The sequence below is a fragment of the Culicoides brevitarsis genome, chromosome 2 (genome assembly GCF_036172545.1).
Source record: "Culicoides brevitarsis isolate CSIRO-B50_1 chromosome 2, AGI_CSIRO_Cbre_v1, whole genome shotgun sequence".
Taxonomy (NCBI): domain Eukaryota; kingdom Metazoa; phylum Arthropoda; class Insecta; order Diptera; family Ceratopogonidae; genus Culicoides; species Culicoides brevitarsis.
Window position 1 is genome coordinate 12,136,563 of NC_087086.1, and position 23,297 is coordinate 12,159,859.

Here is a 23,297-nt window from a genome sequence, read left to right on the forward strand (position 1 = left end):
AAAACTTACTCTGAACAATTTAACCTTAAAAAAAGTTTAACTCAACATTACTTCTCTTTTAAAACTTTTTTCAATTTTTCTCTGAAACGTACGAATTATTTTTACAAGTAAACTTACTTTTCTTACTTAAACGTACTTTTCTTAATTAGTCAAAACCAAAAACACAAAGCATCTGAATATTCAAATTTTCTTGAATTTTAAAACAAATCAAAACTCCTTTACAAATAAAACACGATACATTTTTCCAACTTGTAACGGCCTTCCGAACAAGTTCCGTCTATTCAAAATAAAAACAAACTCAGTGTGTGTAAATAACTTCCCTTATCCAGCCGTATTTTTTGTTTGTTCGCCGCAAATTTAGTTTCGTAATTATTTAATCGTATCAAATATTGGTTCTTTTCTACTTTAATCATGTCATAAACCGGCGAGCTGTATTCAAAAACTTAAAAACGTGACAATTATTGAAACCGAAAAGCAAAAAAAAGTGCACTTAAAACTTTTCAATGCAATCCAAAAGTACAAAAAAAAAATAAATTAACCACAAAAGTCTTGCCATTTGAATAAGTTTTAAAAGAAAAAATCTGTAATTATTTCTTAAGAAATATGAACAAAAATTAAAGAAATCGTGTCTGACGTCAAATTTGAGATTAAATTAAGCAAGACAAGACATTTGTTATCGCTGTTTTTTCGCACTTGTTATAAAATAAAATTTTATTGGTGAGTCCGGCGACACACATTTTCATCAAGTTATTTTTAACGTGGATTGAGTTATCATCACTGACTGCCGCGTTGACCTGAAATATGAAATCTAGACAAAAAATAAAATAAGTGAACAAAGTTTAAGGAAGGTTTTTTTGTAAATGAATTGCAGTGTGAGGCAATGTCAGGGTCAACTTACACATTTAATAACAAGCCGTTGCTTAAATGTTCGTACAAAAAATGTTTTGTTTACTATTTTTTTTATTATTTACTTTTCAACTTGAAAAGTTTATATGTGCGGTTCATGTGTTTAGTAACAGTTGATGATAATGCAATAATTTTCGTTATTAATTATTTGAGAACTTTATTTACGTGATCATATAAACGTATAATTATCACAAAACACAACGTTTGAATGTTGAAAAATTGTTCCGGTATTAGGATTTAATTAAATTCAGTTAAAAGTGACAATTGCTTTGAGCTTACAAGGCTTTTAAATTGTTCTTAAGTTGCAAGTTTTGAGCTTAGCAAGAGCTCTATTGGCCCTGAAATCACGCAAGATTTGCGTTTCCGGTAAATTTTCACAAATTTCGTAAAATCATTGAAATAAATTTTACATAAAATGCAAAAAAAAATAATTTTTTTTTATTTTTTTTTTTAATTATTAAAAATGTATTTTAACAACTGTATGAAAAAAATTCTTAATTTTTATTTTTTTATTTTAATCAAAATTTAATCCGAAAGCTTAGGATTTTTTTTAAAAATTCTGCGTGTCATGATGCAATTTAAATAATAAATATGACTCAATTCACGTTTATTTTTACGCACTCATTGTGAAATACTATTTCTACCACTGCGTTTATTTACAAGACCTGACTAAGCGAACGAAAAAAATGAACATGTGGACTTTGATCAATGACGTTTTTTTATTGAATTAAAAATTTGTATTGAACATTAAATTTATTTACAAAAAAATTAAAAATTTTTAAATAAATATAAAAATCTGGGTAATTTTTGTATATTTTGACTACAATTTTTTTTTCAAGACTAGACTATCAGTAAACATCCCGGTTCTCTTTATTATATTTACATTAAACTGATAATAAAGTTACACACACAATTTAGTGACTCAGACAGACTTGATATATTCTGCCTTCAATTGGGAGTGCGTTACACCATCGACAGTAAATTTGAGTTGTCTCGCCGCTATTCAAGCCCGTTGATAAGAGCAAATCTAATCAAAACAATTACAAAGTCTATCCACAGACATGACGCACTTCTCTCCCCAACTCTTTACTACAATTCATAAAATTACATAATTTGTTATCGATACGAATTCCCGATAAGCTGTACGCTTCTACTTGTCCGGTCAAGACCAAACTTTTCTTATCTTCTCGTATCATTTAAAAAATTTTTGTTGTCATTTTTCGTTTAAAATTATCTTCATTCACAGTTCAGCTGTTGAACCATAAACATATTAAAAAATAAAGCAATGGCGGGACCTCCAGCATCCGAAACAAGACAACGACTGAGGAGAGCTCAATCTGTGACGCGTGCCGAAGAAATTACCAAAGACAAGAAGAAAATCCGGAGATCGCAGCCAGATAAACCGTGAGTGTTTTTTTTTAAAGAAAATTTTGCTTGGACATCATTTGACGCGCGTCATAGGTCAATGGTTGATAAAAAAATATCGTTCGATGAGTACACAAAGGTCTTAAAAGTGATAAAAAAAAATAAGAACATATCAAGTTGAATATTTTTGATAAGAAGTTGCAAATTCTTGCGATCAATTAAAATTTGTTTGTGGTTTTATGACCCATTTGTGTGTGATAATGAACTCTTTGTTGTTTTTTTCAAGTTCATGAAGATAAAGAGATATGATGCCGGGTGGTTAATCCGTTTGTTTTTAATAATTTTTTATTGCGATTTAACTCAGATGGCAAATTTTAGTGGAAATTTTTTGATTTTTCTTCGATTTTAAAAAGTTTCCAATTAAAAAAAGCTACAGAAAGTGATTTTTAAATAATAAAATTTAGTTTTCTCTTTGGGAAATCAAAATTTGTTTAATTTTCGTTTTTTAATAAATTATTAATATTTTTTATTTTTTAAATATCTACTTTTGCATTTGAAAACATGAAAGAGTTAAAAAAAATAATTATTTATTTATTTAAATTTAAAAAGTTTTCGAACTTTTTCTCGGCAACCGGACATTTTGTCTACGATTTATCATCTACTATAAAAAAAAATACAAAAAAATTTTCTCGTTCAATTTTTTTTTTTTTTCATTTTTTAAATTAATTTTTTTAGTAATTTATTTATATATTTATTTTTTTATATTTATTATATTTATTTTTATATTTATTTTTTTATAAAAAAAAGCAATAGATCATCATAAATTATAAGAAAAATTAAAATTATTTAAATAATTTTTTTTAAAGAAAATAAATAAGAGAAAATTATAAAAATAATATTTATTAATTAAAATAAATTAAAAAAAATAAAAATATTTCTTAAAATATTGCCTTAAAATATTTTTAAATTAAAAAAAATAACTTATAAAAAATAATTCAGAAACTTACTTGAAAATATTGAGCAATCAAGGATGCTGATTTTCGTTCATATTTTCACTTTTTGAATAATTTGAGATAAATATTGAGATAAATATTATCTCAAATTAACCTTTTTAAATCCATTTGAGGTAAAAATTATTTTTTTTTAGACTAAAAATGACAAAAAAAAGTTCTTTTTTTTTCATAAAATTGCATCCAAAAGGTCTCTTAACTTGAAACTTTGATCAATTTAAAAAAAAAACCGAAATTAAAAAAAAAATTTGAAAAAAAATCACAAATCTTGAATCAAAACCACTAAAAATATTTTTTAAAAAATTACTTTAAGTCACTTTGAGCTAAATTTTACAATTTTAATGCAGATCTTAACATAACTCAAAAAAATCAACTAAGCTTGAAATTTTCCATCAACTTGATCTGATCAGTTCCAATCACCATTTGCCAATAATTGGCCTAAAACTTCTCGATCCTGCGTTCTGATTGCTCTTACATAAACCTTTATTAACTTTATTAACATACAAAAGTTATCGCATCTTAATAACTGACTTCGTCGTCACTCGCAGCGTGTTAAAGTTTAATAACTTTATAATGACTGCTTGTGTCTTTCGCTCTGCATCTACAATGCAACAATATCTTGTAAAACACACAAATCACAAAAGAACAACAAAAATTACGCAGAAAAACGCTTCGTTTTTGTTTAGTTTAGTTGCATTTTGCATCTCTCTCGCTAATAATCGTCGCAAAAACGCCACACAATTACCGTGCCTCGCCATGCAAGCGACTTTCAGTTATTCAGTGACTCTGCGCGCGTCATGATGTCGTTTAGCAAACACATGAATTTGCTGCGGCGAATTTGCGAGAAAATCTATGACTTTTTGTGGTTTGTTTTGAACGAAAATAGTTGCCATCAGCCGCGCGACTCGCTGTTCTCATGGAGCTCAAATTTCAACAATTTCACCGGGCTGGTCAATTGGGGCTTTTTGCTCCTCACAATTGGCGGATTTCGGTTGCTGCTCGAGAATTTCATCAAGTACGGCATTAGGATAGATCCGATGCAGTGGATTATTGTCTTGACTGGCGAAGGAGAAGGCGAGGGATATCCTTCGTTAATTCTTTTGGCATGTAAGTTTTTTTTCGAATTTTTCATAAAAAAATAATTTTCTAATTTTTTTTCTAAAAATAGACACTTTGGTACCGATTTTGCTGTGTTTACTCGTGGAAAAAGGTCTTTCTGTGGAGATAATTGCCGAGCGCGTTGGCATGACAGTTCACATCGTTAACATTCTCGTGCTCGTACTGATACCGATGGTGGTCATTCATGTCAGAGGCACGGCATTCAGCTTAAGTAAGTGTGCCGGAGTGCGTGATTTGTTTGTTTTTCTCGCGATGACTTCTGATTAATCCCTGTCACGTGACCATTTTCTTGTAATTTTCTTAATTTTTCCAGTTGGCGCAACGACAGTTTGCTTCTCGTACTGCGTGCTGTTCATGAAGTTGTGGAGTTATGTGCAGGTTAATATGTGGTGCCGAAACTTGCATAACCGCGATTCGAGCAAAAATGGGAAAAGGCGCCGGAGTATCTCGATTGCACAATTACGTAAGAATTTTTTTTTGCTGTTTTAAATTTATTTTTAAAAAAAATTTTTTTTTTGTTTTTATCGAGTTTCATTTAAAAAATAAGTCGAAAATTTAATCGAAAAAAATTAAATAAAATTTAAAATATTAAAGTTAAATTAAAAAAACTAATTTTTCAAAAAATTCAAAAAATAATTTTAAAAAAATTACTTGAAAAAGGGTTCAAGAAAATTAAAAAATAATTTTTTGAAAAAATTTTTTGAAATTTAAAAGAAATTTCAAAAAAAAATTAAAAAAGGGATAAAATTTTAATTTTTTAAAATAATTTTTAAAAAATAAAAAAAAAATATTTTAAAAAATAATTAATAATAAAAAAAAATAAAAAATATTTTTAAAAAAATTAAACATTTATCCAAAGCAACTTTTTTTTTAAATTTTTAAATTTTTTCAAATAATGTTTTTCACAAAATCTAAAACTCAACATTTTTTACACTTTTATAATGACAAAATATTGAAAGGAAAACCTGAAAATATTTTTCAAAATTACAAAAATATCAACAAATACAAACTTTGTTTATTTTCTCCCGTTTTGAAAAAAAATTAGAGAAAAACATTTAAAACATCAGAAAAAAATTAATTAAAAATTATTTTAAATTAAAATGACTATTAAGTTTATGATTTAATTTATTAAATTTTTAATAAAAAATTAAATTTTTAATTAATATTTTAATAAAAATTAAAAATTTTATTAAATTTAAAAATAATTAAATCTTCCTTTTTTTCACAGAACGCGAAGACCGTGAATCCGCAGATGCTCCAAATTCAAAATACGACAAGAGCGAACTCTCAAAGGGACTCGTAAAATATCCAGACAACTTACATTTGAAAGATCTCTGCTACTTCATGTGTGCCCCCACACTTTGTTATGAACTCAACTTTCCACGTACCGAACGCATTAGAAAGCGATTTTTGATCAAAAGACTCTTGGAGGTGATTATCGGAGTGAATATCGTCATGGCTTTGTTTCAACAATGGATGATTCCGTCGGTCAAAAACTCGTTAGTGCCTTTTTCGAGCATGAACGCTGCCAAAATGTTAGAAAGATTGTTAAAATTAGCGGTAAGTTTTAATTTTTTTAATGAAATTCTTGATAAATTTCATTTTTTTTGTAGATTCCGAACCATTTAATGTGGCTGTGCTTCTTCTACTTAAACTTCCATTCGTTCTACAACCTCGTCGGGGAGTTAATGTACTTTGCGGATCGTAATTTTTATTGTGACTGGTGGAATTCGAACAATATCGACACTTTTTGGCGTACATGGAATATGCCAGTGCATCGGTGAGTCCTCAAAAAACTATTTTTTTCACGAAAAATATTAAAAATTTAATTTTTAGTTGGTGCGTTCGTCACTTGTACATCCCAATTACCGAACTCGGATACTCCAAAACCACCGCTTCGATGATCGTCTTCTTCATCAGTGCCTTTTTCCACGAATATCTCGTCAGTGTACCACTAAAAACGTTCAAAGTTTGGGCATTTATGGGCATGATGGCTCAACTTCCGCTGTCCTTCATCTCGAAATTCATGGAAAAACACTTTGGGGAGCGACTTGGTAACACTATCGTTTGGGCTTCGATCATCCTGGGGCAACCACTTTGCATTATGATGTACTACCATGACTACGTGGTCACGAATTACGGCGATATTTTGGTCGATGGCACGTTGGAATAACAAAAAACTGTGGATTTTTCTGTACGATTATTGTTTATTGTTATAGATTGTAAAAAAAATGAACAAAAAAAATATTTTCTAATATTAAATTTTGTATCAAAGAATTTTTTTTCTTCTAATTTGCATTTTCGGCATCAAGTTGCAACGAAGCCATGGTCGACTCAATCAACAAATTGTAGTCAATTTCGTTCAAACTGGCTTTTGCGGTGAGTAAATCCAAGAAACTATCCAAATATGTGAGCTTTTGGTTCATCATCGCTGGAACAGATGACATTTGATCTACAAAAAAATCAATTTTTATTATTTTCTGTTGAAAAATCAACCCGAAAGCCCCCAAAATGAAACAAAAATAAATACAAAAATTCAGTTTTATTCAAAAAATTATACAAAAAAAGAAATTTTTAAATAAAAGTAACAAAAAATTAACATAAAAAAATGTAAATATGAAAAAAATGAGAAAATATCAGCTATTTTCGAGATATTTTTAAATTCAACATACAAAATTTCCTTGTAAAAAAAATTTTTTCACAGCCACAGGCCTAAATATCACTTTTTTCGCTTAAACTAATGACAATTTCATGATAAATTTCAATGATTTCTTTGAAGGACGCCTTTAACATCTTCAAAATAAACGTAGAACAAAGCACCAAGTGTGCCAATGAGGATGAACGCTAACCCAGTAATGATAAAATGGACAGCAGGAAGACATTTTTGACCATTTTTATCCTCTTCAGGTCCACAATTCGCTTGAAATTCAGCATTTTCAGTGTTTATACACAATATTTTGTATAATTTGGAACATTCTTTGGTACTTAATGTCGTTTCAGTCTTGTTCCGTGACAGACATGGACAAATATTAACAACTGTAGAAAAGTTTTTTAGAAAATTTAGACATGAATTCTTCAGAAATTTAGAAATCTTTGAGGAATTAATGTCTAAAAATCCTATTTTCTATGAACTAAAAATAAAATTAAACAATAAATTAATAATCCACAACCCACGGGAATGGAAAAAAGGAACAAAAGTCAACAAAACACCCAATCTGATTCACCTAAGGACTCGACACGACGTTTTGCGGATGATTTCGGATGCACGGGATTACCGGAGAGGATCGACGAGGCGTGATCTCGACCACGCAAGATCAAGCTTTGGGGGTGATTCCAGTTGTTCAAGAGACGTTTGGCACGGGAACGTGGTAAAGTTGAGAGGAGACTCAATTTTTGTTTGACTCCTTCTTTGGTATCGGGAATGTCTACAAAGAAAATTTTTTATTTTAAGTTTTTTTAAGAAAAAATTTAATTTTTTAACAAACCTTGCATAATTTGCTTCATGACATCAATTTGTAGCTCGAAGACATGACGATGAACGTAGTCCAAAAACATGTCGAAGGATTGTGCGCGATATCCTAAGTAACTGAAGAATGAAGCAAAGCCTTGAGGAAGTGGAAATGCGAGCGAATCCACAGCCAAGCAATATCTCTCGAGCATCGCGAATAAGATGAATTGTTGTTGTGAGGGTAGTTTGTCACTAAAAAAAACAAAAAAAAATTATTGATCATTTCGAAAAATATTAAGTTAGAAATTATCCCAAATTTATTTTTTATTTTTTTTTGATTGCATTTTTTTTTTAATTTTTTCACAAATATTTAATATTTTGTCAAATATTTATCAAATATTTATTTAAATATTTTGAAACAAAAATTTTTTCATTGAAAATAATTTTGAGCAATTAAATTTATTTATTTTAATTTTTCAAGATTTTAAAATAAAATAAAATAAATTTAATTTAATTTATTTAAAATTTTACAAAAATTAAAATTTTAAAATTTAATTAGAAAATAAAAAACTTTTTAGGTATTAAAAAATCATTTTAATAATTTTAAAATTAAGAATTTTAAGTTTTTAAAAAAATTTATTAAAAGAAAATTTTTTAAAAAAATTTATTAAAAAAAATTATTAAAAATTAAAATTTTTTAAAAAAAATTTTTTAAAAGAAAATTTTTTAAAAAAAATTTATTTTTTTTAAAAAAATTTATTACAAGATTTTTTTTAATTTTATACAATTTTGTGAAGAAAAGTTCTTTATTTTCGTTTATTAAAAATTTTTTGTTAAATTTTTAAATAAATTTTTTAGGAAAAATAATTTAATAATTTTCTAAATTTTTCAGGAAAAAAATTAATAATTTTCTAAATTTAAAAAAAAAATAATTTTTTTGTAACATTAAGTCGAAAATTTCTCTAAAAATAATTAAAAACAAAATTAAACAAAAAATCGTAGAAAATCAAAATTTTTAATCAAAGTTTAATTTTTTAATCAAAGTTTAATTTTTTTGGATGAGATTTTTAACAATTTTTTACGTTAACTCATTAAAAATTAAATTTTTAAAATGAAAAAAGTTAGCAAATAAATTAAAAATAATTTTCTTACATCAAAGTGAATCCTCTGTCCTGCTCAACTCTCGCATCAACCCCTGCCGACCGACAAATCAACGTACAAAGTGCTCTCGACAACTCCAATTGTGCCGTCGCATATCTCGTGGCAACCGCATGCACATGAGTCGGCGCCGGATTCCGATCCAAAAATGAGTCTTTCAACCAACGGAAGCCCGTAACCTGTTTCACGCTGTATTTCACGAGATGCATGCTGAGTTCCCTCAAATTAACCGAAATCACATGTTCCTGTTTACTCGCCGTACACGTCTCAATTTCCAAAAATGGCAGTGCATCATACGGATTCCGCCGTGTCGCATTATTATTTGAACTGGTACACGCAGAAATCGTTGCCAAATCCGAAAAACTCGCTCCCACAAACTGAGTACTGGGCGACATGGGTGTCGTGCATCGCGAAAGTGCTTCTGGCTGGTACGCCACAAGAGAATACATCAATTTTTCCGTTACTTGATCGGGCACGAAGCGTTTCCAGTCCTTATTTTCGTTCAATTTCTCGTAACATTTGGTCCAGAGATCCGTGCGGTATGGCGAGAGGCGTTGCTGGGGCGATAAAAGCATCATTGTTGTGTTATGGAGCGTCTCGTGTGACAGTCCGACGCTTAAATTGAGCACTTTTGCATGCAAGGGCTTCGAAATATTCGACGTTGTGAGCGGTAAAAGGGTCAAAAGTGCCAAAGCATCTGTCGGAAGTCCCTTTTTGCTTGAAGAATAAGCACCGGAGATGAGAGCTTCCTTCAAAAGTGGCACCGTATCCAAACTTAAAGGACGCTCCATGATAATATTCAACAATTCCGAGAAAATATCGATGTCATTGCTGTGCGCAAGGAAATAATGCACGATACTGAGACGATTATCCAGCGAAGTGTCGTTCCGAAAGGCTTCAATTAGATGCGCTTTTGGGATTTTGATGGAAATTAAGTCAAGAGTCGCCGTATCAAAGGCAATATTATTCGCCTTGAAGACCGGAACGAGATGCGAAACCGAATGTCGCGTGAACGGCGGGCAAACAAGATGACAACAAGGCTCATGACTCAACCCCACATCAAGTAAATGCATAAAAAGGTCCGATTGGAACACCAACATGTGATGATCGCCATGCAACGTGAACGTCGGCTTCATAATTCGAGCCTTTTCCCACGGAATTCCCGGAATAACGCAGTGAATCACGCATCCATGGTGCAAAGTTGTCACGGAATACGCAAAATGCACGTCATCCACGCCACTTTTCGACGAATCCTCATCCGCCTGCTTGATCGGTTGGTACAAATAATAGTGACACACGAAGATCATACCGCTTTCGTCACTCACGATTATCAGATTTAACGAAGAATCGTGAACTCGCAATGGAATTGTGTCGTCCTCGTAACACTCATCCGCGGAATTTGGGATTTTCGGCAAGTTTAAAGGGATATTCAGCACCGTTTCTGTCGGTAAATCGTCATGAAACTGCAATGCGGAGAGCGTTGGCGTCACATTTGGTGTCGCAGATGCGTTATTTGACGAATCGCCAAGGTCAAAGAGCGATTTTGTCGGTTGTTTTACGTGAATGTAGTACAACGCTTGAATTTGCGGATCAAATTGCGCCCAAGAAAAGTTCCGAACGATTGTTTCCTTGCGTAAAAGGTTCTGATCCATGTGCCAGCCATCCGGGCGAGTATAATCGATACGATCTGTACGCAATCTATCGTCCTTGAGCTGTTCCTCGAGTACTTTGTCACTTTTTTTGAACGTTGCCGTGAACAAAAGGACATTTTCCTCATGCACCATCAACAAAAATCGATCTTGATTCTTTTTGGCGAACGTTCCTGCCTTGCCCCACAAGAATTGTGTCATGATTTGCTTGCAACTGCGTTCCTGCAGGACCATCGGCGGCTTTGGGTTGGCATTGTTAATCTCCGTTAACGTCGCTTTGTACGTAAATTTGTTCGTTTCGCTCCCGATTTGGTCTTTTATGACGAAAACAAGCAGAGTTTTTGACTGATTTACAGTTGCTTGCACGATATTTTCCCGTTTTTCGAAGGAAAAAAGGACATCAAAGGACTTTTCCTTCACATTATAGTGCCCAATGTTGCTAAATTGCTTGTCGGAGCCTTTGGTGACCCATGATGCCAATAAGGAACCGTCCTGTTCTTGTCCCAGAATTCGCCATTCAATTGCGTGCACTGAAAGATAATGAAAAGTGAATTAAAGATCAGAAGGTCTCGAAACAATAATTCGCTTGAAATGTGATAAGAAGTGTATTGGAATGTAAATAATGAAAAAAATCGATAATCCAAACAGGAAAGAGATACAAACCTTTTTGCTTTTGTGCAAGTAATCCGTATAAATTGGCAGCCAAGTTCTCTTGTTTTAACATTTTCCGCGTTCTTTGGTCTTTTTTGAGTATTTTTAAGTTAAATTACACTAAATTATTACTAAAAATCAACAGAACTCGACATTGTGTGATGGAATTTTCAAATTTTCCCTTTGAAGACTACTTAGGCTGATACAATTATCAAAAATGTTTCCGATTTCATCTATTTTTTGAACATTATCGAGCATAAAAATTATGAAAATTACAATTTTTTTAAAGATTTTATATTTTTTTCAACAAAAATTTTAAAAATTTTGAAAGAAAAATATTTTTCTTGCAAAATCAATCATTTTTAGAAATAAAAATAAAACGATTTTTATTAAAATTTTATATTTTTAATTCAAATTTGAAAATTTTTCCTAAAAGTTCAATATTTTCCAACTAAAAATTGATAATTTTTTATTAAAAAAATTGAAAATTAAAAAATATTTTCTTAAAAAAAAATTTTAAAAAAATTAAAAATTAAATTAAAAATGAAAACTAAAACTAAAAATTGAATTATTTTCATAAAAATGTGAAAAATATTAGAAAAAATTTATTGTTTTTGACTGATTTCAACAGAAAAATGATCTTCTTGCAAAGAATTTTAGTCTAAAAAGTACTAAAAAATTAATTTTTTTTCTTAAATTTCACTTGATATTAGAAATTCCTTCCGAAAATCTCTCAAAAAAATTATTAGGGACGAAATCGGAAACATTTTTGATAGTTGTAACAACCTAAATAGGCATACCAGACGTCCCCTATTTACAATTTTGACATAAACAAAGTTGCAAAATCCGTAAATTGATATTAAAAATTACAAAATTAATCGCTAAAATCCAAATTTAACGCCGAAATTCGTGTGAAATTCCATTTGTGACGATGGATCGACGTGCAAACAGTTCAAATTCCCTCGATTCTGACTCGAAATCCAGTTCTCTCAACTCGAAACATGAAACTGTGAGTTGAGTCATCAAATTTCCTTCCAACATTTTAATTAATTTTCTTTTTCTCGTTTTAGCCTGGCGATCAACCGTTCATTTACTTGTCGGGCGAGAAGATGCAAGATGTGAAAAATGATGTCACTTACATTTGCCCGTATTCGGGACCCAGTCGAGGTACATTGACCATCACCAATTATCGCCTGCATTTCAAGTCGAACGAAAAAGAGGCGTTGATTGTCGTCGATGTGCCGCTCGGAGTCGTTTCGCGCATCGAAAAGGTCGGCGGAGCAACGTCACGTGGCGAAAACTCGTACGGCATCGATATTTTTTGCAAAGATATGCGGAATTTGAGATTCGCTCATAAGCAGGTGTGTGATATGGACAACGCCCTTAATGAATTTTTCTTAATTTTCATTGAAATTTTTCAGGAAAATCACAGTCGTCGCACAGTTTTCGAAAAATTACAACAATTTGCGTTCCCCATCTCAGCTGGAGAGAAACTTTTTGCATTTTATTACGCGGAAAAATTCTCGCAATGCGATGGATGGTCGATTTACGAGCCTGTCGCCGAGTTAAATCGCATTTTGGGACGAAATAACGATGCGTGGCGCATCACGAGGATCAACGATAAATACTCGATTTGCGAAAGTTATCCATCGGTGTGGGCAGTTCCGCGACCCGCAACTGACGAACTCATCAAACAATGTGCCGCGTTCAGGTCCCGAGGGCGTTTGCCGGTTTTGTCGTGGATTCATCCGATTTCGTCGGCGACAATTACGCGATGTTCGCAACCCTTGGTCGGTGTCAGTGGCAAACGCAGCACCGAAGATGAGACGTACATCAATTATATCATGGAAGCGAATGCCAATTGTGACAAATTGTCGATTATGGATGCGAGACCGAATGCCAATGCGATTGCGAACAAAGCAAGGGGTGGCGGGTTTGAGTCGGAAGAGGTTTATGCGCACGTTGATTTGACCTTTTTGGATATTCACAACATTCATGTCATGCGGGAGAGTTTGAGGAAGCTCAAGGAGGTCTGTTTTCCAGCGAATGACGATCAACGGTGGTTGTCGGCAGTTGAAAATAGTCTCTGGTTGAAGCATATCAAGGGGATTCTCGCTGGAGCTGTTCGAATTGTTGATAGGGTGAGTTTTTTCACGAAAATTTTAAGCTACTTTAATTTATTTTTAAAATTTTTGTCTCAAAAATAAGTCAAAAATCCAATAAGACAAAGAAAAATTTCAAAATTTTATCAAAAATTTTCTATTTTTGAGAATTTTCTTACGATATTTTTAGAATTTTTTTCAAATTTTTTTTATAATGAAATTTAGTATAAAACTATGAATTTTCTTCTGAAAAAATTTTTTCACAAAATTATTTGAAATTTTAAACCTAACAAGATAATATTTAAAAATAATTTTAAATTTTTTGCTCATGTTAAATTTAGAAATTTTAGTAAAAAAAATTTAGAAAAATCTAATCATTTTTTTTAAATAATTTTTTTTAATTTAAAAAAATATTTTTTTTCAATCTAATAAAATTTTTGTTCTTCAAATTTTTCTAAATATTTTAAATTTTTATATTTAAAAAAAATCAAAAATAAAAACAATTAAATTTAAATAAAATCATATACCTAATTTTTTTTTTAATTTTTAATTTAATTTTTAATTTTTTTAATTTTTTAATGAATTTTATATTTTGTTAAATATTTTAATGATTGTATCGAAAATATTCAAGTCTAATACCATGAAAAAATATAGTTTTTGTCATAATTTGAAAATTTTATGAACTTTAAAATTTAATAATTTTACTTTTAAAATTTTTACATGAAAATATTTTTTTATTTTTTGTTATTTTGCCCATATAAAAAAAAATTTTAGATAAAAATTTTTAAATAAATTTTGAGATGCCTTTTATAAAAATTTATCTCTAAAAAATTCTTATAAAATTTTATTTATTTATTTTTTTTTGTAGATCGAAAATCTAAAAATCTCCGTTGTCGTTCACTGTTCCGACGGTTGGGATCGTACCGCACAATTGACTGCCTTAGCGATGCTCCTTCTCGACCCCTATTATCGCACGATGAAAGGCTTCGAGGTCCTCATCGAGAAAGAATGGCTCAGTTTTGGTCACAAATTCCAACAACGCATCGGGCACGGCGACAGTCATCATTCCGATGCAGATCGCTCCCCCGTTTTCCTTCAATTTATAGACTGCGTTTGGCAAGTTAGTCGTCAATTTCCGCACGCCCTCGAATTTAACGAGCACTTCCTCATCACAATTCTCGACCATTTGTATTCCTGTCGGTTCGGCACATTCCTCTGCAACACCGAAAAAGAGCGAATTACGGAAGATTTGAAACACAAAACCGTCTCGTTGTGGTCCTGGATGAACGCGTCGCACGAACAATACATCAATCCGCTGTACGGCGGGCGAACGAATACGGCGCAAACTGTTTTGAAGCCCGTGGCGAGTATGCGACACATAAAATTGTGGAAGGGACTCTATTGTCGCTGGAATCCGAGCATGCGGGCACAAGATCCGATCTATCAGCGAATACGGGAATTGTTGTCGTTGCAGGAACAGTTGCAGCGGCAAGTCGACGAGATACGGTGCGAGTCAAATAATCGGAATCAGCAGAATAATGCACGTCTTGCTTCACCAATGCACTAAAAAAATTACGAGAAATATGAATTTTATAATTATCAAGTAGGTTTAAGAATCAGCAACATAGAGAAATATATAAAGTATTATCAGAAAAATGAAAAATTTGGTTTAAAATCAAAGCACAGGTAATTTTTGAATAATTTAATTTTTTTATAATTCGAAATTTGAAAGATTTTTAAGACAATTTTAAAATTTTTAAAATTATTTTGAATTAATTTTTAATATTATTTTTTGGAAGTCACTTTTTGACCAGTTTTAAGCCTAAAATTGAATAAATATTCATTCTAAAGTTCATTTCTGTTCATATTGGGTCGATATTTGACGAAACAAAAAAATCAGAGTTTGGAAGTTCAAACTCTGATAAATTTAAAATTTTTTGTCAAAATTTTTTGACCATATTTTAAGCCTAAAATTGAATAAATATTCATTCCAAAGTTGATTTCTGTTCATATTGGGTCGATATTTGACGTAACAAAAAAATCAGAGTTTGAACCTCCAAACTTTTTTGAAAAAATCATTTTTAAGCCTAAAATTGAATAAATATTCATTCTAAAGTTCATTTTTGTTCATATTGGATCGATATTTGACGTAACAAAAAAATCAGCGTTTGGAAGTACAATAGCTGATAAATTTAACAAGTCATTTTTTGACCACTTTTAAGCCTAAAATTGATTAAATATTCATTCTAAAGTTGATTTCTGATCATATTGGGTCGAAATTTGACGAAACAAAAAAATCAGAGTTTAGAGGTTCAAACTCTGATTTTTTTTGCAAGTCATTTTTTGACCATTTTTAAGCCTAAAATTGATTAAATATTCATTCTAAAGTTCATTTCTGTTCATATTGGGTCGATATTTGACGAAACAAAAAAATCAGAGTTTGGAAGTTCAAACGCTGATAAATTTAACAAGTCATTTTTTGACCATTTTTAAGCCTAAAATTGATTAAATATTCATTCTAAAGTTCATTTCTGTTCATATTGGGTCGATATTTGACGAAACAAAAAAATCAGCGTTTGGAAGTACAAACGCTGATAAATTTAACAAGTCATTTTTTGACCATTTTTAAGCCTAAAATTGATTAAATATTCATTCTAAAGTTCATTTCTGTTCATATTGGGTCGATATTTGACGAAACAAAAAAATCAGCGTTTGGAACTTTTAAGCCTAAAATTGAAAATATTCATTCTAAAATTGATTTCTGTTCATATTGGGTTGATATTTGACGAAACAAGTCATTTTTTAACTAATTTTAAGCCTAAAATTGAATAAAAATATTCATTCTAAAGTTCATTTCTGTTCATATTGGGTCGATATTTGACGAAACAAAAAAATCAGCGTTTGGAAGTGCAAACGCTGATAAATTTAACAAGTCATTTTTTGACCATTTTTAAGCCTAAAATTGAATAAATATTCATTCTAAAGTTCATTTCTGTTCATATTGGGTCGATATTTGACGAAACAAAAAAATCAGCGTTTGGAGGTTCAAACTCTGATTTTTTTAACAAGTCATTTTTTGACCATTTTTAAGCCTAAAATTGAATAAATATTCATTCTAAAGATGATTTTCATTCATTTTAGGTCTATTTTTGACGAAACAAAAAAATCAGAGTTTGGAGGTTCAAACTCTGATTTTTTTTGCAAGTCATTTTTTGATCTTTTTAAGCCTGAAATTGAATTAATATTCATTCTAAAGTTCATTTCTGTTCATATTGGGTCGATATTTGACGAAACAAAAAAATCAGAGTTTGGAGGTTCAAACTCTGATTTTTTTTGCAAGTCGTTTTTTTTTTTATCAATTTTAAGCCTAAAATTTTAAATATTCGTTTGGAAGTACAAACGCTGATAAATTTAACAAGTCATTTTTTGACCATTTTTAAGCCTAAAATTGATTAAATATTCATTCTAAAGTTCATTTCTGTTCATATTGGGTCGATATTTGACGAAACAAAAAAATCAGAGTTTGGAGGTTCAAACTCTGATTTTTTTTGCAAGTCATTTTTTGACCATTTTTAAGCCTAAAATTGAATAAATATTCATTCTAAAGTTCATTTCTGTTCATATTGGGTCGATATTTGACGAAACAAAAAAATAAATAAATCTGATTTTTTTTGCAAGTCATTTTTTGACCATTTTTAAGCCTAAAATTGAATAAATATTCATTCTAAAGTTCATTTCTGTTCATATTGGGTCGATATTTGACGAAACAAAAAAATCAGAGTTTGGAGGTTCAAACTCTGATTTTTTTTGCAAGTCATTTTTTGACCATTTTTAAGCCTAAAATTGAATAAATATTCATTCTAAAGTTTATTTCTGTTCATATTGGGTCGATATTTGACGAAACAAAAAAATCAGCGTTTGGAAGTACAAACGCTGATAAATTTAACAAGTCATTTTTTGACCATTTTTAAGCCTAAAATTGAATAAATATTCATTCTAAAGTTCATTTCTGTTCATATTGGGTCGATATTTGACGAAACAAAAAAATCAGCGTTTGGAAGTACAAACGCTGATAAATTTAACAAGTCATTTTTTGACCATTTTTAAGCCTAAAATTGAATAAATATTCATTCTAAAGTTCATTTCTGTTCATATTGGGTCGATATTTGACGAAACAAAAAAATCAGCGTTTGGAAGTACAAACGCTTTTTAAGTCATTTTTTGACCATTTTTAAGCCTAAAATTGAATAAATATTCATTCTAAAGTTCATTTCTGTTCATATTGGGTCGATATTTGACGAAACAAAAAAATCAGCGTTTGGAGGTTCAAACTCTGATTTTTTTTGCAAGTCATTTTTTGACCATTTTTAAGCCTAAAATTGAATAAATATTCATTCTAAAGTTCATTTCTGTTCATATTGGGTCGATATTTGACGAAACAAAAAAATCAGCGTTTGGAGGTTCAAACTCTGATTTTTTTTGCAAGTCATTTTTTGACCATTTTTAAGCCTAAAATTGAATAAATATTCATTCTAAAGTTCATTTCTGTTCATATTGGGTCGATATTTGACGAAACAAAAAAATCAGCGTTTGGAAGTTCTGATTTTTTTAACAAGTCATTTTTTGACCATTTTTAAGCCTAAAATTGAATAAATATTCATTCTAAAGTTCATTTCTGTTCATATTGGGTCGATATTTGACGAAACAAAAAAATCAGAGTTTGGAAGTACAAACGCTGATAAATTTAACAAGTCATTTTTTGACCACTTTTAAGCCTAAAATTGAATAAATATTCATTCTATAGTTCATTTCTGTTCATATTGGGTCGATATTTGACGAAATAAAAAAATCAGCGTTTGGAAGTTCAAACGCTGATAAATTTAACAAGTCATTTTTTGACCATTTTTAAGCCTAAAATTGAATAAATATTCATTCTAAAGTTCATTTCTGTTCATATTGGGTCTTATATTTCGAAATTCAAAAAGTTTTGGATAATTTTTTCGGAAATTGAATGTTTTATTCTTCGCAAATATTGGAAGCAGATAATTTATAAGTAAAGTTTTAAATAAAAGACTTTTTTTTTTTAATTTTTAAGCTAAACTTAACATTTTATTTGTATTTCATCGCTAAATTTTGTACAAAAAATAAATTAATTCTAATTCTAAATTTAAGAAATTTAACAAGAGATCACAAATTATTTACAAAGGAACTTATGGGGAACAAATGCTTAGTCTACTTCTTCAACTGTGGGTCCCGTTCTGCCTCCGAAGCCGCCAGCTTGTTGTCCGCAACTCGCTTGAGGGCCTCCGCCGTGCATTTTCGTCATGATTGGCGAGCAAACTTGTTGGAGTTCCTTCATTTTGTGCTCAAACTCCTCCTTGTCGGCCAAAGTGTTGGCATCCAACCAGCGAATTGTCTCCTCGCAGCGATCTTTGACGGTTTGTTTCTCCTGATCCGTCAATTTGTCGCCTGCCTGCTCGACAGCTTGTTTCAAACTGAAGCAATATCCCTCGAGTTGGTTTCGCGCTGCGACTTTTTCGCGTTGTTTGTCGTCCTCGTCCTTGTAACGTTCCGCTTCCGCCAACATTCGATCGATTTCGGCTTGCGACAAGCGTCCTTTGTCGTTCTTGATCTGAATATTTTTGGCATTTCCGGTGCTCATCTCCTTCGCGCTGACATTGAGGATTCCGTTGGCATCCAAATCGAATGTGACTTCAATCTGGGGCACGCCTCGAGGTGCTGGCGGAATGCCCGAGAGATCGAATTGTCCCAGCATGTTGTTGTCGCGAGTCATGGCGCGTTCACCCTCAAACACTTGGATCGAGACACCGGGTTGATTGTCGGAGTAAGTTGAGAAGGTTTTCGTTTGTTTGCACGGAATGCGAGAATTGCGTTCGATGAGTTTCGTCATGACGCCGCCAGCAGTTTCGATGCCGAGAGACAAGGGAGCCACATCGACGAGCAACACGTCTTGAATTTTGGAGTCTTGTTCGCCCGAGAGAATGGCAGCTTGAACTGCAGCTCCGTAGGCAACAGCTTCGTCGGGATTGATGGACAAATTGAGGGATTTTCCGTTGAAGAAGTCTTGCAACAATTTCTGCACTTTTGGAATGCGAGTACTGCCGCCGACAAGCACAATGTCGTGAATACTGGATTTGTCCATTTTGGCGTCGCGCAATGCTTTCTCGACTGGCTCCAATGTTCCGCGGAAGAGATCAGCGCAAAGTTCCTCGAAACGAGCACGAGAGACTTTTGTGTAGAAATCGATGCCGTCGATCAACGAGTCGACTTCGATGCTGGCTTCCGTGCTCGATGAGAGAGTTCTCTTGGCGCGTTCGCAGGCAGTTCTGAGACGACGAAGGGCTCTCGGATTGGATTTGACGTCTTTCTTGTATTTGCGTTGGAATTCCTGACACAAATGATCCACGAGACGATTATCGAAATCTTCGCCGCCCAAATGTGTGTCGCCTGCCGTGCTGCGTACTTCGAACAAACTTCCTTCGTCGATCGTGAGAATGCTGACGTCGAAGGTGCCGCCGCCCAAATCGAAGACCAAAATGTTCTTCTCGCCCTTCAAGTTCTTGTCGAGGCCGTAGGCGAGAGCTGCTGCTGTGGGCTCATTGATGATTCGTTTGACATTCAGTCCGGCAATGGCTCCTGCATCTTTCGTCGCTTGACGTTGGCTGTCGTTGAAGTAGGCGGGCACCGTGATAACGGCATCGGTTACTTGTTGTCCCAAGAATGCTTCGGCAGTTTCCTTCATTTTCGTCAGGACCATCGACGAAATCTCCTCGGGAGCGAAACGTTTGCGTTCTCCCTTGAATTCGATCGAGATTTTGGGTTTTCCATTTTCTTGCACGACGGCAAAGGGCCAGTGTTTGATGTCTTCCTGGATTTTGGGATCGTCGTATTTGCGCCCGATGAGACGTTTGGCGTCGAAAACTGTGTTTTTGGGATTCATGGCAACTTGGTTCTTCGCAGCGTCGCCAATCAGGCGTTCTGTGTCTGTGAAGGCGACATACGAGGGAGTTGTGCGATTGCCTTGGTCGTTGGCGATAATCTCAACTTTGCCATGCTGCCACACTCCGACGCAGCTGTAAGTTGTTCCCAAATCAATTCCAATTGCAGGCATTTTTATTTCTTGAATTTTTTTGACTTTTCACTTGAAAATTTACTTTTTCACAAATTTTTACTTTTTTACTTTGATTTGTTTTTGTTTAGTTTCAGAATTTCTTCTTCACTTGAAGTTTTTCTTTGCTTTCGCTTGTTGTTGATTGTTCGCTTTCAGATTTTATTCTGACTCAACTGCTCTTCCAACATCACTATTTATACGAAAAATACGCGCTCTCGAACCTTCCACAGACTTCCATTCGTTCGAAATAATTTGTAACGTTCCATTTGTGTGTGGAAACTTCTCGAACAGTGGAGAATCGTCTTCGTACATTCGAGAGAGATGCGGAATTGACGTGTTCTTCATTTTGTACGAGGAATGGAAGGGGAACCTTACAATTTATTTTTTTTTTGCACTTGGAAACCGAAAGTATTGTTTGGAAAATTCAAAATGCTTTGGACCGTTATTTTGTCGTTTTAAGGGAATAAAAGTCGCTCGAAGTAAAATTAAACTTTTTTCATCGCTGAATTTGAAAAATCTAAGCTAAAGGAGCTGAGTGGTATTGTATTGAAAATTTCACATTTAGGCCGCTCCAAATGAAAATCAAAAATAAAGTTCAAAATTTTTAAAAATAAAATGGGAAAAAAAATACAAAATGACAAAATTTTAAACAAATTTTGCTCCAAATGGATAGAAATTTGTCAGAGGGCTCTAATTTATCATTTTAAATCATTTTATAACTCAAAACTGCATTTTGTTTGACATAGTTTTGTTTTGAAAACTAAATCAAGAGCAAAACTAAATCAAAAACTGTGTCAAAGCTTGTCAAATCTTGCTCCAAATGGATAAAAATTTGTCAGAGGGCTCTAATTTATCATTTTTAATCATTTTATAACTCAAAACTGCCAAAAAATTGAAACTGAAAAAAAAATTTTCTTTGACATAGTTTTGTTTTAAAAACTAAATCAAGAGCAAAAAAAATGTGTCAAAAACTGTGTCAAAGCAATTTTTGTCAAATCTTGCTCCAAATGGATAAAAATTTGTCAGAGGGCTCTAATTTATCATTTTTAATCATTTTATAACTCAAAACTGCCAAAAAATTGAAACTGAAAAAAAAATTTTTTTTCTTTGACATAGTTTTGTTTTGAAAACTAAATCAAGAGCAAAAAAACAAAACTGTGTCAAAATTTTTGAAATCTTGAAAAAATTTGTCAGAGGGCTCTAATTTATCATTTTTAATCATTTTATAACTCAAAACTGCCAAAAAAATTGAAACTGAAAAAAAAACTTTCTTTGACATAGTTTTGTTTTGAAAACTAAATCAAGAGCAAAAAAACTGTGTCAAAAACTGTGTCAAAGCAATTTTTGTCAAATCTTGCTCCAAATGGATAAAAATTTGTCAGAGGGCTCTAATTTATCATTTTTAATCATTTTATAACTCAAAACTGCCAAAAAATTGAAACTGAAAAAAAAATTTTTCTTTGAAAAATTGAAACTAAAAAAAAATTTTTTCTTTGACATAGTTTTGTTTTGAAAACTAAATCAAGAGCAAAAAAACTGTGTCAAAAACTGTGTCAAAGCAATTTTTGTCAAATCTTGCTCCAAATGGATAAAAATTTGTCAGAGGGCTCTAATTTATCATTTTTAATCATTTTATAACTCAAAACTGCCAAAAAATTGAAACTGAAAAAAAAAATTTCTTTGACATAGTTTTGTTTTGAAAACTAAATCAAGAGCAAAAAAACTGTGTCAAAAACTGTGTCAAAGCAATTTTTGTCAAATCTTGCTCCAAATGGATAAAAATTTGTCAGAGGGCTCTAATTTATCATTTTTAATCATTTTATAACTCAAAACTGCCAAAAAATTGAAACTGAAAAAAAAAATTTCTTTGACAGATTTGTTTTGAAAACTAAATCAAGAGCAAAAAAACTGTGTCAAAAACTGTGTCAAAGCAATTTTTGTCAAATCTTGCTCCAAATGGATAAAAATTTGTCAGAGGGCTCTAATTTATCATTTTTAATCATTTTATAACTCAAAACTGCCAAAAAATTGAAACTGAAAAAAAAATTTCTTTGACATAGTTTTGTTTTGAAAACTAAATCAAGAGCAAAAAAACTGTGTCAAAAACTGTGTCAAAGCAATTTTTGTCAAATCTTGCTCCAAATGGATAAAAATTTGTCAGAGGGCTCTAATTTATCATTTTTAATCATTTTATAACTCAAAACTGCCAAAAAATTGAAACTGAAAAAAAAAATTTCTTTGACATAGTTTTGATTTGAAAACTAAATCAAGAGCAAAAAAACTGTGTCAAAAACTGTGTCAAAGCAATTTTTGTCAAATCTTGCTCCAAATGGATAAAAATTTGTCAGAGGGCTCTAATTTATCATTTTTAATCATTTTATAACTCAAAACTGCCAAAAAATTGAAACTGAAAAAAAAAATTTTCTTTGACATAGTTTTGATTTGAAAACTAAATCAAGAGCAAAAAAACTGTGTCAAAAACTGTGTCAAAGCAATTTTTGTCAAATCTTGCTCCAAATGGATAAAAATTTGTCAGAGGGCTCTAATTTATCATTTTTAATCATTTTATAACTCAAAACTGCCAAAAAATTGAAACTGAAAAAAAAATTTTTCTTTGACATAGTTTTGTTTTGAAAACTAAATCAAGAGCAAAAAAACTGTGTCAAAAACTGTGTCAAAGCAATTTTTGTCAAATCTTGCTCCAAATGGATAAAAATTTGTCAGAGGGCTCTAATTTATCATTTTTAATCATTTTAT

General features: G+C 31.6%; 4 protein-coding genes and 1 long non-coding RNA gene across 8 annotated transcripts in view; 3 read left to right on the forward strand and 2 right to left on the reverse strand.

Moving 5' to 3' along the window:
- The window catches only part of LOC134832263 (uncharacterized), a 219,740-nt gene that overhangs the window by 187,206 nt on the left and 9,237 nt on the right, over nucleotides 1–23,297 (forward strand). The window lies entirely within an intron of this gene.
- Nucleotides 344–6,673, forward strand: LOC134832614 (diacylglycerol O-acyltransferase 1). 2 transcript variants are annotated; one of them, XM_063846699.1, is made up of 8 exons: nucleotides 344–717; nucleotides 2,153–2,310; nucleotides 4,168–4,388; nucleotides 4,450–4,611; nucleotides 4,714–4,863; nucleotides 5,629–5,960; nucleotides 6,014–6,180; nucleotides 6,237–6,673. In XM_063846699.1, the coding sequence occupies exons 2-8, from the start codon at nucleotides 2,192–2,194 to the stop codon at nucleotides 6,571–6,573; spliced, it is 1,488 nt and encodes a 495-aa protein (XP_063702769.1). In that variant the 5' UTR covers nucleotides 344–717; nucleotides 2,153–2,191; the 3' UTR covers nucleotides 6,574–6,673. The 2 variants fall into 2 exon arrangements, with proteins under 2 accessions (XP_063702769.1, XP_063702770.1); XM_063846700.1 differs by lacking the exon at nucleotides 344–717 and adding an exon at nucleotides 1,254–1,272.
- On the reverse strand, nucleotides 6,601–11,476 carry LOC134832613 (protein pigeon). 3 transcript variants are annotated; one of them, XM_063846697.1, is made up of 5 exons: nucleotides 11,319–11,476; nucleotides 9,001–11,185; nucleotides 7,886–8,100; nucleotides 7,625–7,825; nucleotides 6,601–6,852 (listed from the first exon to the last, which is right to left on the reverse strand). In XM_063846697.1, the coding sequence occupies exons 1-5, from the start codon at nucleotides 11,377–11,379 to the stop codon at nucleotides 6,689–6,691; spliced, it is 2,826 nt and encodes a 941-aa protein (XP_063702767.1). In that variant the 5' UTR covers nucleotides 11,380–11,476; the 3' UTR covers nucleotides 6,601–6,688. The 3 variants fall into 3 exon arrangements, with proteins under 3 accessions (XP_063702767.1, XP_063702766.1, XP_063702768.1); XM_063846696.1 differs by lacking the exon at nucleotides 6,601–6,852 and adding an exon at nucleotides 7,044–7,436; XM_063846698.1 differs by lacking the exon at nucleotides 6,601–6,852 and adding an exon at nucleotides 7,303–7,531.
- On the forward strand, nucleotides 12,132–15,045 carry LOC134829603 (myotubularin-related protein 2). The gene is made up of 4 exons (XM_063842769.1): nucleotides 12,132–12,315; nucleotides 12,377–12,667; nucleotides 12,728–13,447; nucleotides 14,277–15,045. The coding sequence occupies exons 1-4, from the start codon at nucleotides 12,238–12,240 to the stop codon at nucleotides 14,973–14,975; spliced, it is 1,788 nt and encodes a 595-aa protein (XP_063698839.1). The 5' UTR covers nucleotides 12,132–12,237; the 3' UTR covers nucleotides 14,976–15,045.
- On the reverse strand, nucleotides 18,521–20,682 carry LOC134830657 (heat shock protein 70 B2). The gene has a single exon (XM_063844207.1). It carries the CDS (start codon nucleotides 20,538–20,540, stop codon nucleotides 18,636–18,638), a length of 1,905 nt encoding a protein of 634 aa, XP_063700277.1. The 5' UTR covers nucleotides 20,541–20,682; the 3' UTR covers nucleotides 18,521–18,635.

Bases quoted from the DNA above. Each gene is read 5' to 3' on its own strand.
- LOC134832614 (XM_063846699.1), top strand. From the start codon at position 2,192: ATGGCGGGACCTCCAGCATCCGAAACAAGACAACGACTGAGGAGAGCT. The intron at 4,389-4,449 runs GTAAGTTTTTTT...TTCTAAAAATAG, and splicing joins TTCGTTAATTCTTTTGGCAT to ACACTTTGGTACCGATTTTG. The intron at 5,961-6,013 runs GTAAGTTTTAAT...TTTTTTTTGTAG, and splicing joins AAAGATTGTTAAAATTAGCG to ATTCCGAACCATTTAATGTG.
- LOC134832613 (XM_063846696.1), bottom strand. From the start codon at position 11,379: ATGTTAAAACAAGAGAACTTGGCTGCCAATTTATACGGATTACTTGCA. The intron at 11,186-11,318 runs GTTTGTATCTCT...ATTATCTTTCAG, and splicing joins ACTTGCACAAAAGCAAAAAG to TGCACGCAATTGAATGGCGA. The intron at 7,826-7,885 runs GTTTGTTAAAAA...TTTTCTTTGTAG, and splicing joins CATGAAGCAAATTATGCAAG to ACATTCCCGATACCAAAGAA.
- LOC134830657 (XM_063844207.1), bottom strand. From the start codon at position 20,540: ATGCCTGCAATTGGAATTGATTTGGGAACAACTTACAGCTGCGTCGGA.
- LOC134829603 (XM_063842769.1), top strand. From the start codon at position 12,238: ATGGATCGACGTGCAAACAGTTCAAATTCCCTCGATTCTGACTCGAAA. The intron at 12,316-12,376 runs GTGAGTTGAGTC...TTCTCGTTTTAG, and splicing joins TCAACTCGAAACATGAAACT to CCTGGCGATCAACCGTTCAT. The intron at 12,668-12,727 runs GTGTGTGATATG...GAAATTTTTCAG, and splicing joins TGAGATTCGCTCATAAGCAG to GAAAATCACAGTCGTCGCAC.